This window comes from Falco rusticolus, chromosome 14, assembly GCF_015220075.1.
Source record: "Falco rusticolus isolate bFalRus1 chromosome 14, bFalRus1.pri, whole genome shotgun sequence".
Classification (NCBI taxonomy): Eukaryota; Metazoa; Chordata; class Aves; order Falconiformes; family Falconidae; genus Falco; species Falco rusticolus.
Window position 1 is genome coordinate 2,786,293 of NC_051200.1, and position 13,061 is coordinate 2,799,353.

The 13,061-nt window shown below is 39.3% G+C and overlaps 1 protein-coding gene across 6 annotated transcripts in view; it reads left to right on the forward strand.

Annotated features, from left to right (window-relative positions):
* Positions 1-11,352, forward strand: part of LOC119157201 (ubiquitin carboxyl-terminal hydrolase 12-like) — a 33,502-nt gene extending 22,150 nt beyond the window's left edge. For all 6 annotated transcript variants that reach the window (XM_037407831.1, XM_037407835.1, XM_037407837.1 and 3 more), the window contains 4 exons: positions 835-918; positions 1,562-1,759; positions 3,740-3,818; positions 8,963-11,352. In XM_037407831.1, the coding sequence (XP_037263728.1) occupies positions 835-918; positions 1,562-1,759; positions 3,740-3,818; positions 8,963-9,064 (463 nt within the window). In that variant the 3' untranslated portion in view covers positions 9,065-11,352. The remainder of the gene's footprint in view (positions 1-834; positions 919-1,561; positions 1,760-3,739; positions 3,819-8,962) is intronic.
* The last annotated feature ends 1,709 nt before the right edge of the window (positions 11,353-13,061 follow it).

Sequence of the window (13,061 nt, forward strand, 5' to 3'; positions counted from 1 at the left end):
GCTTTGTCTTATGGTAAGATATGTTCTGTTCAGAGAGCTGTTCATTTTACCTTTATTGTGGGTTTTTGAAGCTGCTACTTTCTTAGTGTATTTTAGTAGCTAATTACTATGATGATTTCTTAGTGGTATGTAAGATTGATCACCCCCCCCCTTTCTTTTACGGGAATTTAAAATTGTTACATCATATAGTTAGATTTTATCAAAACTAAACATGGTATGTTTGGTTTCATAACAAATTCTTGCTTGTTTTAATATTGTTACTGCATTTCAGCTGTCTGATCCTGATGTTTGAGGTCAGATATTTCTTTTTCTGATAGAAATTTGCTGCATGTATTTGACTGCTAGATCCAGGGCTTATCAGCTGCTAGGATACTGCAGGCTGCATATAGCATCTGGCTTTTTAATAGCTGATAATGGCTGTATAATTGCTAGGAGCTGGAAGATGATCCAGACTTTGGCTAGTCGGTGGCTAGTGGCTGTAATTCTTAACATGCAGTTTGCCACAAAAGAAAAGATGGAGTGTCTACCTCTGGAAACAAAACGCAGTCACCTTATTGCTGTTTATTACCTATTGTGTTTGATTCCTGCCCAGAAAGTATGCAGTTAATACTTGAGGGTGTAATTTCCAGAATTTTCCAGCTGAACATTGATACTACATCTGAAGACTGGGACAAATACACCCAAAATGTGTTGGGGAGCTATGAGCAATACGAATAAGAGGAATTTCATCTTCTGTGTGTACATTGGGTTTTTTCAGCATTATTAGCAGTAACTTTTAACTGTGTGGTCTGACTGAATATCCCTGCTTATCTGACTTTTCTTTCATTTCCACAGAGGATTTAGTAATACTGAAACTCTATGCAGTGAATATAAATACTATTGTGAGCAGTGCCGCAGTAAACAGGAAGCACAGAAGAGGTGAGGTTCAAATATTCAGGCTAATGTAAATGTTCTCTTAAAATGGGTAGCTGTGGGAAAATTACACCTTGTGGATTCAGTAAAAAGAAAATGTAAGACCGTTTAGGTTTGTGTTTGGCGGGGGAGTGAGGAAGAGTGGAGAGACCAAATAACTTTGTGGCAACCTTATCAGAGGGACATTAAGAGATTAATTTTGTATTCCTCCCAGAAGAGCTTATATCTGGTGCTTCCAGATATTCACATTTTCCCCAGTTAGCATTAATCAGCTTAAAGCCACTGAAAACCATCCCATCTGCTTTCACTATGAATACTATATACAAAAATCTTATTTCTCACCTCATACTCGGTCCTAGCCAGAGTAGCAAGACAGATTTATTCCATCTCTTCTTTTTCCCGTCGATGTGATAAAAAATATGATGCTTTCAGCATAGACAGTTCTCCTGCATTCAAATGTCAGTTGTGTAGTTAATCATTCAGAATAAATATTGTCTGTTCTTGTTGGAATATACATGAGAAAAGCAGCCTTTTGAAGGTATTCATCATTTAAGAGGCTTCTCCGTATTGAAATTGTTCTTGAACAAAGGTTTGGTTTAGGTGATCTGCTAATACCTTGTTCTTTGTTTAACATATTTTTGTGGCTCAGAATGAGAGTGAAAAAGTTGCCCATGATTCTAGCTCTGCACTTAAAAAGGTTCAAATACATGGACCAGCTGCATCGATACACCAAACTCTCCTACCGTGTAGTCTTTCCCTTGGAGCTCCGGCTCTTTAACACTTCAGGAGACGCTACAAATCCTGACAGAATGTATGACCTGGTGGCTGTAGTTGTTCACTGTGGCAGGTATGTTGGTATTGTGCTTTCTCAACCTTAAATGCCTTTCCTTGAAATTTAGATTTAAAATTCGTATTTTAAATATAAAGTGTCATCTCTGTGCCCTTTTGTAGCAGTACTGCAGCTGACAGTATGGGAGCATGCTAAGCAGCGTCAGAGCTAGCTATCAAAGTATTTTTTTAAAAAAGTGTTTCAGTCTTTTTACTACTACTTCTACTGTTACAGATCTTGCTTTCTGAGTACAGAAGTTTGATCTTTTATCAGCTTTCAAATGTGGTAGCTATTCAGACAAGTTGTTTCTTTGAACTGTAGCAATGTAAGAGCAGTCTTTTGAAAAACAGAAACAACAAAAAAACCCCACCCCTACTTTCCAGGAAAGCTAAATGAAATAAAAACAAAACTTGGAAAACCACTTACTAAAATACAATTAAGTTACAGTTCTCGCGTTGCTACTTGCTTAAACCATTGAAGTTTTTTTAGAAGCTGGTGCCACCATGTGGAATCAACTTTGTACTGCTGTTTTTTTGAAAGGTCCTTACTCTTTTATATTTTTGTTGTTGTGGCTTTAATTCTGTTTTTAAAAGGAAAGAGGAAAAAATTTAAGCACTTTTAGGAAAAAAGCAGCCATGGAAGGCAAAATAAGTATTTAAAACTGCCTTTTGGAAGTGTGAAGTTTGAATTCATAAGGCAGTGTGAGGAGCAAGACAATGTAATTAACACAATAATACTGCATAGATTCAGTATAAAGAAACCACACGGAATTCTAGGTGATTTCTGTTGTGGTACAGTTGTGCTATTTTTTTTATTTATTTTTATCTTTTTAGGTTCTCGTTTTATGCATTTTCTTCTGTAGATTATTAATTCGTTATACCTGTAACTACACTTAAATGTTTTAACAATGGTGACTAATAATTCAGATATATTAAATGGCTTTGCTTTTTTTTCTCAAACCTGTTGTCTCACATGGGGTTTTTAGGAGTCCTGTGACTCTTCTGGTTTCACTTCTTACTAGGACCTTGCCAAAGGCTTAAGATAAACTATTATTTTCTAAATATTTGAGTTCTCAGAACTTTTTTAAATATTTTGCCCTTATAGTTTTACTTTTCGCTTAGTTGCTCTAAACAAAGTTTCATTCTGTGATACAGGTAATGTGTTTAAGTGTATCAGTAGTTCTGGAAGGACTGGAGAAGTACTTTCTTTTGCCTAAAGCTGATATGAATATAGGTTGGTTTAAAGCCTTATGTAGATCCTAAGTGAAAATTAAAGGGAGGGGGGGCTATTTTTTATTTTTTTTTTTACTGTGTCTCTGGACTGTTCTCAGAATTTGAGATTAGTAGATTTCCAACCATAGGTTTCCATCCGTATAGTTTATTGTCTCAAACCACTACCTTTTCAGGGCAGTCTGCCTGCCCTTGCTCACTCTGCAGATCTGTCTCCCTTTGAACTAGGTCGTTTTGTTGTCCCTTCCCTTCAAGGTAAGCGTTCGGGATATAGGTGATAGAATCAACTGGGAAACTGGCACCAGAAAAGTGGGAACAGCAGCAGCAGCCAGCTAGTCTGCAGCCAGCCATAGGCTAAACCACACTAAGAATTAAAAAAATACTTCCCGTGCAAATAAAATATTTCAAACGGTTATTACGATTTTTGGAAGAGTGGTCAAAACACTCAGTAGTGGTGAATGCAATAAAACACTGATTAAAATTAACTGGCTTTTAATTTTGTTTTGTGAAACATATGAGACTATATGAAATATTTACAAAATTGTGTATTTTGAATATATTGTATTTGGCAAGTAGCAAAGACAGAAATTTTAATTCAAGCAATTTGGCAAAGTCTTAAGAACCTAAACAATGTTATGAATAATATTAGAGAGTATTAAGAGCTGGGAAATGTAACTCTGCTGGTGATAGCTAGAATCACATGGGAGAGCAGTGGTCCTGCCTTGGTAGGCTCAAGAGTAATAAGTCTTCAATCCTGTTTTTCTGACAGTGGTCCAAATCGTGGACATTATATCACCATTGTGAAGAGCCATGGCTTTTGGTTGCTGTTTGATGATGACATTGTGGAGGTAGGTATGCTGTTACGTGGCGAAAACAAGTGTAGGCAGCAATCACTCTCCAGCTCTGTTTTTATGTCCAAGATTTCGCTTTTGCATCTGTGAAAGTATCTCAGCAAAACTTGTGCACAGAATCATTCTGGAAGTTTCAAAAGTAAACTTCAGCATGTTTGTGTGTCTTCGTTATAGAAGGAGTATGGAGAAGGGCAAAAGCCACGAGGGCTGTGTTGACACCTCAGGTGGTGTGCACCTGCTTGGGCTGAAATACCATAATGGTCTTATTTGAGGTCTGAAATGCTCTTATTCCACCCACCTTTCTGCGCTCCTTTTTGTTGCTGACTTGCTTTGTGCTAGCTGCGTTTCATTGTTGCATTTAAGAACTTCCAACCTTTTTTTTATTTTTATTTTTTTCCTGTAGGCAGTTTTCCTCAACAAATTGAAGTGTAGAAAATCTGTACAAAAAATCTGGGAGACTGTAGTAAGGTCCTGAGAGTATACAAAGACATTTGGTTTGTTTGTGGTAATGTTTAGACAGTCTCACCAGGCAAATTTTTCCTTAACTTTTCTACTAACCTATCTGTAAAGGCTAATATCCAAAATATTTCTATATCCATGTATTTCACATGATTATTAAGCAAATATCAAACAGCAAATACCACAGTAGAACTGCTTTTTGTAAAGATGAAAATGTACTGCTTGCATCTGAGATGTCAAGGTTAAAGCTTGATGCTAAGTGCCTAAATCGGTACCACCAAATCCTTGCTGGTGTTGAAATAAAGATGCAATACATTCTCCAGGTTTTTTTTTTTTTTTTCCTCTTTTAATTTTTGGTTAGTGTTGAATATCAGAGGTGACAATATGAACAGGTGCCTTTCTCCCATTATCATATTTTGAGGGTTGTTTTCTTCTGTTTCTGTCGTGGACGAAGTACGTTGCTGTGTCAGCTAGTTTTGGAAATAGGGATCACTTCAATATTTTTAGATGCAAGTATTCACTGTCTTTTCCATCCAGGACATAAACTTTACATTTTAAAAGTAGATGTAAAATAACCATCTTGTTGTTCTATATTTGTTTTCTATCAGTCACTTCTATGTTGTATCTTAGTTTTTAGGTCAAAGCAGAATTTCTTTTTATCTGCAAACACTGTTGGCACTTTTATAGGTGTGCCAAAACATAGCTTTTAAATATGCACTGTCTGTTATTGGACAGTAAATTCAAGCAGCTGTCACAAGGAAGCTAGAATGTAGCTCCTCTCTCCTGGAGGGATGCTTTTTCTTTTTTCCTTTAAGTTGCTTTTCTAACTTTAATCATGGCTTTCTCTTTTTAAGTTCATCTTCTTTTACAGAGTTTATCTAAAATGCTGTAAAAATAAAACTCTTTGATCTGAAATGTCTACTTTTTGTGTTTTCCCTGGTTCTTTGAGTTTTCACTGTCTTGATCAGGATTAGCAATGTAGCCCCGTCCTGTAGCCTACCTCTGCCGCAGCTGCGGATCCGGAAGTTTAAGATTCCTTTTCCTGCTAGAAGATTCTCCCTGGCTGGTGTCTGCACGTGGTGTTTGGTTTCTGTTAAATTTATGCTTTGTTTTTCCTACCGGTGGAGTGGAGGGCATGAAAAACTGCACATGGGAGTTTTGCACAAGTCATTTGAGATCGTTGCCCCTTTCAGATGAACAGTTGCCGCTTGACCTGCTTTGAGGAGTGTAGCACAGGGTTTCCTGCTGGCTTTGTCCCGGAGGATCTCTTCACTATCTATTGTAGCTGCTCCTGCCTTCTGAGTGCGTGATGAACATGAAGCTTACCTCTCACCTCCCTCTGTCTAGGACTTGCCACCCTTTCTCTTTCCTCAGCCTTCTAGAACTCGCCTGAATTTTTGGCAGCTCGGTGATCAAGGAGAACAGGATAGCTGAGACTGCTCTTCCTCTCCTGCTGCTGCTCTGCTTTCTGCGGGCTGCTGGGGGAAGTAGGCAGTTTTACTGCTCTGGTCTCTCTCCTCAGTCATCAGCTCTTGAGGATTAGTGCCTTAGTAGTGCTCTAGGCTATTCACTGAAAAAGTAAAGCAAAGCCGCAACTACTTTTGTCAGTTCCATCTGCTGCCTAAAGAGATTTAAATCTCTACTCTGAACTTGACCAAGTGCTATTTTCAAACCGCTTGTGGTTGGCCATAAGGTGACACTACAGGAAATATATGTTGTATGTATGACATTACAGAGCCTGTCCTCAAAAATGGAGTGGCCAAAAAAAAAACCAACCCTAAAGCCCCAAATCCCCTGAAATGGCAACTCTACATAAGTTTTTGGTTTTAGGGCTAACCACAGGAGCCTTCTACTCTTCAGAGACACTTAAAAACCTGAAAGCAGATTTTTTTAAAATATTTTTTTTTTAAGCTTTGGAGACTTACCATTCTAGGTGTGAACTGTCTACATAACAAAACAGATATTAGTCAGCAGCCTTCCCAAGGTGACTCCAGAGCCCTTGTACCTGTGTGCAGATAACTGCAACTGAAAGAGCACAGGAGAGAGCTTTCCTCCCTTAAATACATTTGAAAAGGTGTGATGCATTTTTGGCAAGTGGTAGGTATGAATTAATAGCTCTGAACTGTCAGTGGGAAGTAGTTCATCCTTATTGCTCACTAAATGTCAGAAGCAGTGAGGTCATATTTATTTATCTATTTGGATTTGGTTGGAAGGCCAACTTTCAATTAAATTGAAGATAGATGATAATCAAACATACTACAACATATGTGAAAAGCAACTGCATCAAATCCAGCAGGCAGATCAGTCCAAATGGGATACTGCACCAAGCAAAATTAATTGAGAAACCTAAGTAAATTATCTCTGGCTAATTTGACACGTTGTCATTAGAGCAGCTAGGTGACATCACAGTGACAATGTTTGTCTGAAACAGAGAGGGAAAAGTGTTCTTCCAGGGAGTTCTCCAAATCGAGAAGAGGGGGAGCATGGTTGTATGTCAAATGTTTTGTTTGGAGATTTGCAGCATTCAGTTAAATGCTATGAATGGTAAGCAAGAAAAGGATTTGGTTTGGGGAGCCAGAATAGTTGTCTGGAAACGAGCCGAGGATATTTAAGATCAGTTAACAGGAAAAATCATCTTCATGCCAGGTGAGGCTGCAGAATCCTAAAAGTAGTTGTGAAACCATCGATTATTGGTTGTTGCTTTAAAGCTGCAACTGGGTAAAACTTTGCTATCCACAATATATGTGGTCAGCTAACAATGGGAGGAATAGAGCCTATATAATCCTTTTTCAGTTCCACTGTGTTTTCTGTGTATAGTGAAATTAAAAAAGGAAGTCAGTTTTGCTGTGATAAAACTAAAAATATCTGTGGAATGAATTAATCTGTATCGAATGTTTGAGTTGCATTCAAAATGAGTAGTGGAAATAGACTTGATTGCATGGCAAGTTAGTTGGCGCTTAAAATAAAACATGTTTGAGTTCTCTGCTAAATATATTACAAGGACTGAAGAATGTTCTTTTGCTGTTTATTCTGTTAAAATGTGTATCTAACGGTTTGTAGTAGACATTATGTTAATAAATTGTGTGCAAATGCAAAAGCTCTCAGTACAGTATTTCAGCTTCTCTGAAGTCCTTGAATGGAGAAGAAAGATGAAACATCTATTTGGAGTTTCCTCTCCCCCTCTATTATTTTTTTTAACAGAAAAGCGTTTAACAAATCTATTCAAGAGAGAATTTCTGCAGCTCTGTCCTGCCCTTGATGCATCTTCTGGAAACTTACTGATCGTGTCTGTTTTTCCTGTGCTTCAAAACGTCTGGGAAAAGGATGGCCTAGGCTTGCAGGGCGTTTGACAGTGCCGCTTAGAGAAACCAGTGCTTTTGTGTTTGCCCATGATGCTGAAGTCTGTTCAGTGAGCAGTGATGGATCACATTGCCAAATAGATTCTGTAGCTGAGGAGGCTCTTTGATGAGGTATAGTGTGGTCCCTTTCTCTTAAGATGTAAGCGCAAGTTGGTCTCTGCTACTCCTTCTCATGATCAAAGCAGACGTTCAACCCAGAGCTTCTTGTATTCTGAGCATTTCTATGCTTTCTCATCTTTTTTTCCTTGGGGAATAGAGGGAGATTTCAGCCTAGTCTCCCTTTGGTCCTCCACAACAAATTCAGGCTACTTCAGTTTCTCGTCTCTGTGGATCAGGACTCCTAAAAGTATTCTAAAATACTAAACCACAGTGACAGTGGAGTGCTGAGCAACACAGGTCATTGTGAGTATTTTATTTCGGTGTTTTGGACTCTACACTTGCTCTCCACTGACAGCAGAATCAAATTCAGTAATGTGAAGCCAGTTCTCAGGAGCGGGATCAAGACTGTGGCACTTGCATCTTAAAAGCCCTTTAAAATGCCCGCCAGGCTTTGCTGGTTGGAGTATAAAATGAAAAACTGCTCTTCTGCACATAGTTCACAACTTTAAATACAAGCAGACCATTTAATTCTATTAATATGGCAAATAATTTACTTCTCTCAAAACACAAACCTTGTGATAATATTCCAGTATGCATTGTACCAGCAAATCCTAAGGAAACAAAGCTCTCCTAAGATCAGAAGATCATAATCGGATGAGATCCACAGGTTTCACGGTGTGATTACCAGTAGCACTTGGGGGACTTCTCTGTGTAAGAGGGTCACAAGAACTTCAAAATCTGCAGATATTTTAGCTGTATGTTAAATCTGCTCAGGATGCCCTTATTACTCCCAACTGTACAAAAATATTCTTTGATGAGCAGTGACTGCTTTTTTATCATTTACCTTTCCTGACTAGAGGTCTGTAATATAACACTGGTCTGAACGAGAAAGCAAATATAAAAACATCCTGTACTCTTTTAAGGATATGTTTTCATGGATCCCTTGTGTTTTTGTAGCCCAGCTTAAGAGGGCACCACTTCTGAGGTGTTTATTATTTCATCTTGATTTCCTTTTATTTTCAATAGTGAATAAGGTTTTGAGTGGAAAAAAAATAATATTTTGTTGTATTTGGTTGCATTCAGTGATACTGAAATACCGCTGTATTAATACTGCGTGGCTTTCCAGCATCACCTCCAAGAACTGAAAATAATGCGTTGATTGGGAAAGGGATTCTTAGGGTGGTGTTCTGACTGAGGCTAATTATAATTCTCATTAATTTTCAGAAAATTGATGCCCAGGCCATTGAAGAATTCTATGGGTTAACATCAGACATTTCCAAAAACTCAGAATCTGGATATATCCTCTTCTACCAGTCAAGAGACTAAGACAAAAGATACATGTATACAAATAAAAGAAAAAAGGGATCAAGATATGTCCAAATGGAACATATTTGTGACAGCAGAAGCAGTTCCTCATTGTTGCTGTAGGACCAGGACAGATGCCGCAGGGCGAATAAAGGTTTCTCCCTGCTGTTTTGTGGAGGATTAGTGCTGACTGCCGTAACAAGAAGAGCTTTTGTTCCAGTTTTCTTTCTGGGCTTTTTTTACGTGCTATCTTCCAAAATCTGTGTTACCTCTACTTGAAACCTGGCTGCTTATTTGTTCATGAACTGAAGAAGAGATTTAAAAGTAGCATTGTAGAATTTTTACCATTTAATGTTGGCCTGAGGCTATACCTTGGTTTCTACCATCGTCGTTTTTCTGTATTTTAGCAGAATGATTTCAATATTCAGTGTCAGCTGAAGGCATATTTTAAGATATGAACAGCAGCTGGTTGCTGGATATTTTTGGTGACTCAGACTTGAGAAGCAGTACAAAGCTAAGACATATTGGAAATGTCAAGTCTGTAATTTTTATTAAAAAAAAACCAGACAAAAAAACCTCTCTCTGCAGCATTGTAAATTTCGCCATTATGCATTATCTTGGTTTTAGATAACACTAACAGCACTGCTTCTTTTTTATATTATTTTTACTGTTCTGTTTCTTCTTCAGAAGGTATGGAACTTTTATGCATATTCAGCCTAGTCCATTGTGCGTATTTCTTTTGAAGCAGATGTTTTGACTCAGAGCCACATTGCTGCAGATGTAAGGGGAGCAGAAAAGCCCTTACCTTTTGAAGAACGTGTCTGGCAACCAGTTGCTGTAGAAAGTTTGAAGCTACAGCATTTCTTGGAGCTATTGCATAAACCAAAAGTGCCCTCATTCTGAAACAGGATCTGTTCAACATTTCATTCGATACATAGTAAACTGATGCAACTAGCATTCTGAATCTATGCTAATACACAGAAACAGCACTAATTGTGAAGGGTTAACCAAGGGAAGCATTATTTATGTAACTAATTCAGTTGTTCTTAAGCTTCAAGATAACGAACATTTAAGAAGGAAAACCAACCAACCCACCCAGGCATTACCTTGCTAAGTGTTTCTCCTCATCTGTTGGTAATGTTTGTATTGATCCGGGAATCATAACACACACACCCCCCACACACCCCCCAAAAATGCTTCTGATTGTTTTACCTCTATAGGCCTTGCTTAACAGGGGAAATTGTTAGTCTTTTGAAGACTGAAATTAAGTAATTATCCGTTATGTTGTGTATATATTATAATCTCAAGGATAACTAGAAAGAAAAACTTAAGGAAGTTTGTAAGAAATCTCAGAAAACCTTCTGTAATTTTCTTTTTGGAAAGTCCTGTTGCCGTGCCAAAGCTTGTCCCAGCTGGCTCTAAACTACCAGTGGAAATGACTATTTTCCTTTCCTCGTCTTGTTAGGCAACACAAGAGCTGTCCTCCGTGTGTTGTTCCCAGCGCAGCCGTTCATGGTATAAACCAGCGCTTGTTGTTCTTGAGGACATTTAACTTATGCAATTCTGTGGCTTGTACAGGATATAAAATACTTTACCAAAATACTGTCCTCAGGAAAGCAGCGTTTCACAAACAGTTTCTAGTGGTGGCTGTATGTATGTTTCTTCTTACCATGACCAGAAACATAATGTTAGCGATTAACTCCTGTCTTCAAAAAGCAAATTAATCATTACCATTGTATTCCAACTGAGTACAGCTTTCATTCTCCTGGCACATCTCCTCTTCCAGAAGATAAAATACGGACATCGGGTTTTTTAATTATTTTTTATTATACAGAGTACTGTCATTTTAAGAGACATATTCAATAACAGCAAACATTCTTGTCATCTTGTTCCTATTGTGTAAAAATCGTTCCTGGCTAAGAGTCTTCTCCCCTTGTTCACACACAAGCTGTGAGTCCTCTCCTGATGGCACTACCAGAAGACTGTCATCACTAGGTCTTGCAAAAAATTAAAAAAAAAAAGAGAGCACTGAGTTAAAAATGATCTAAACAGAAAATACAAAAAATAATGTAGTACACTAGACATGTATTTTGTATATCTGGTGATACATTTTTACAAATAAAATACCTGACTGAGAGATAATATTGAAAGATATATACTATAGATTAAAAGCTGTTAAAAGTGCACTTTTGCTACAGATTTATAAGGAGACTAAAAGGAATTAAATTGGAAGAGAATGGTGTGATGTTACTTCTGTATAATAAATGACCCCACCTGTCTCCAATAAAGGTCATGTATGATCAAATGCACATGGCCCAAATGCTTTTCCTTGAATTTCTGTCCGAGGCAGAAATGAAAGTCGTTGCTTAGTTCCTTGCTCTCCTGCGCTTCACCCTCTGTGCTGGCTGGCTGAGGGGCTCTGCCCCCTGCCCCCCCGCCTTGTGTTTGCATGCATATAACCTGTGCTTAAGCGGTTTAAACCCAGTGAAATTAATTTGGTGTCATAGATGATAACTGGTGTGCTGGTAAATAGAGGAGAGGTCACCCAGGGCCTTTCGGCCTGACACTCTGGTATTCCTTAATCACTTCTGCATCCCCTGTAGCTCTGCCGTTGCCTTTTTCTGTGACTGCCTTTTTCCTTCTCCCTCTTTCACCCCTTACTGTCGGACTCTGTAAGACTTTGTTGCAGATATTATCTGACTGATCTGGAACAGAGACACATAAAAGCAAAAATAGTACCGTATGCGTGGAGCTTTTCAGGTTCATTGTGGGGCAGGTCTTTGTTTCTGTGTGGTTCACTGGAGTTCACTTTTATAGGGGGAAAATGTGATCAGCAGCCGCTCCCGTGAGCAGGACTTCATGGGACTAGGTCAGAATGCAATAGAAGCAAATGAGATCCGAGAATGACGGCTGCTCTGTAAAAACACGTTTTTAAATCCAAAATCCTGGCCCTTGCCCTGCTGGGTCACACATTAGCAGTAAATAAACGGAGCTAATTTTGACTCTACCGACCGTGAGTTTGACTTTCAGTCACTTTAGAAAGAGCATTCCCCAGAATTAATTTTGGTGAGGGCAAACCACCAAAATCAGACTGTCCGAAAGCAATGCGGGTTTAGCTTTGAGAACCAGTAACGTGGGACTGGTGTGTGGGGGCTGGTCTTGTCACTTCAGGTCTTCTCCAGAACCTAGCGCTGGAGGGAGGGGGGAGGCCGTTCCGAGATTATTACTTGTCTCTGCTAAGCAGCAGCTCAAGCAGGATGCACCCCGCTTTGCTGCTTTGCTTCTAATTCGGCAGATCCTAGTTTGTTTGTGGAGAGGCTCTGCCCTGAAGACTTGGGAGGAACAGAGGTTGTTTATGAATCTGTGTTTGTGCTTGGCATGTTCTGCTTACCAGCAGGAGCTTTAAAGTCACCATGCCAGCTCAGTTTAGTATATGTTTAAAACAAATCGCATGTGATTGGTACAAGAAAGAAAATAGACTAACAAAAGCCCCTGAGACAAGTAAAACCTTCCCATTGTAGTCCTGGGCATTCATCAAAAGGAAACAATCCCCTGAAACATAATTAATTCTCTACGTGTAAAGTCCTGCTAGCATTTGCTGTTGTTGCACTAATTAACCTTTGGGCTACTTCTGTTTGCTTCCCTCCTGCTCCTGCAAAATCAGTCCTATCTGCAGAATTTGTCCCCCCCGAGCCAGCCAGCCGGCTTTGTGTGCTCCTGCAGCAGCAGCGGGGTCGGTGTCTGTAAGTGAGAGTTGGGAGTGTGTGAAATTGAAACTGAACCCGCATCGGCGGGGCAGCGTGGGGGTCATCTTGTCCTTTTATTCTGAAGACAACGTGTTGGCGAAGGAGAGTGGATTGATCCTTTCTGCCATCTGGCTGCTCATTGAGCTCGCCTTTGTGTCAGCGTGCATTCAGGGGAACGTGTGCTGTGTTGGGGGGGACGCGTGCTGTGTTTGGGGGGACGCGTGCTGTGTTTGGGGGGACGCGTGCTGTGTTTGGGGGGACGTGTGCTGTGT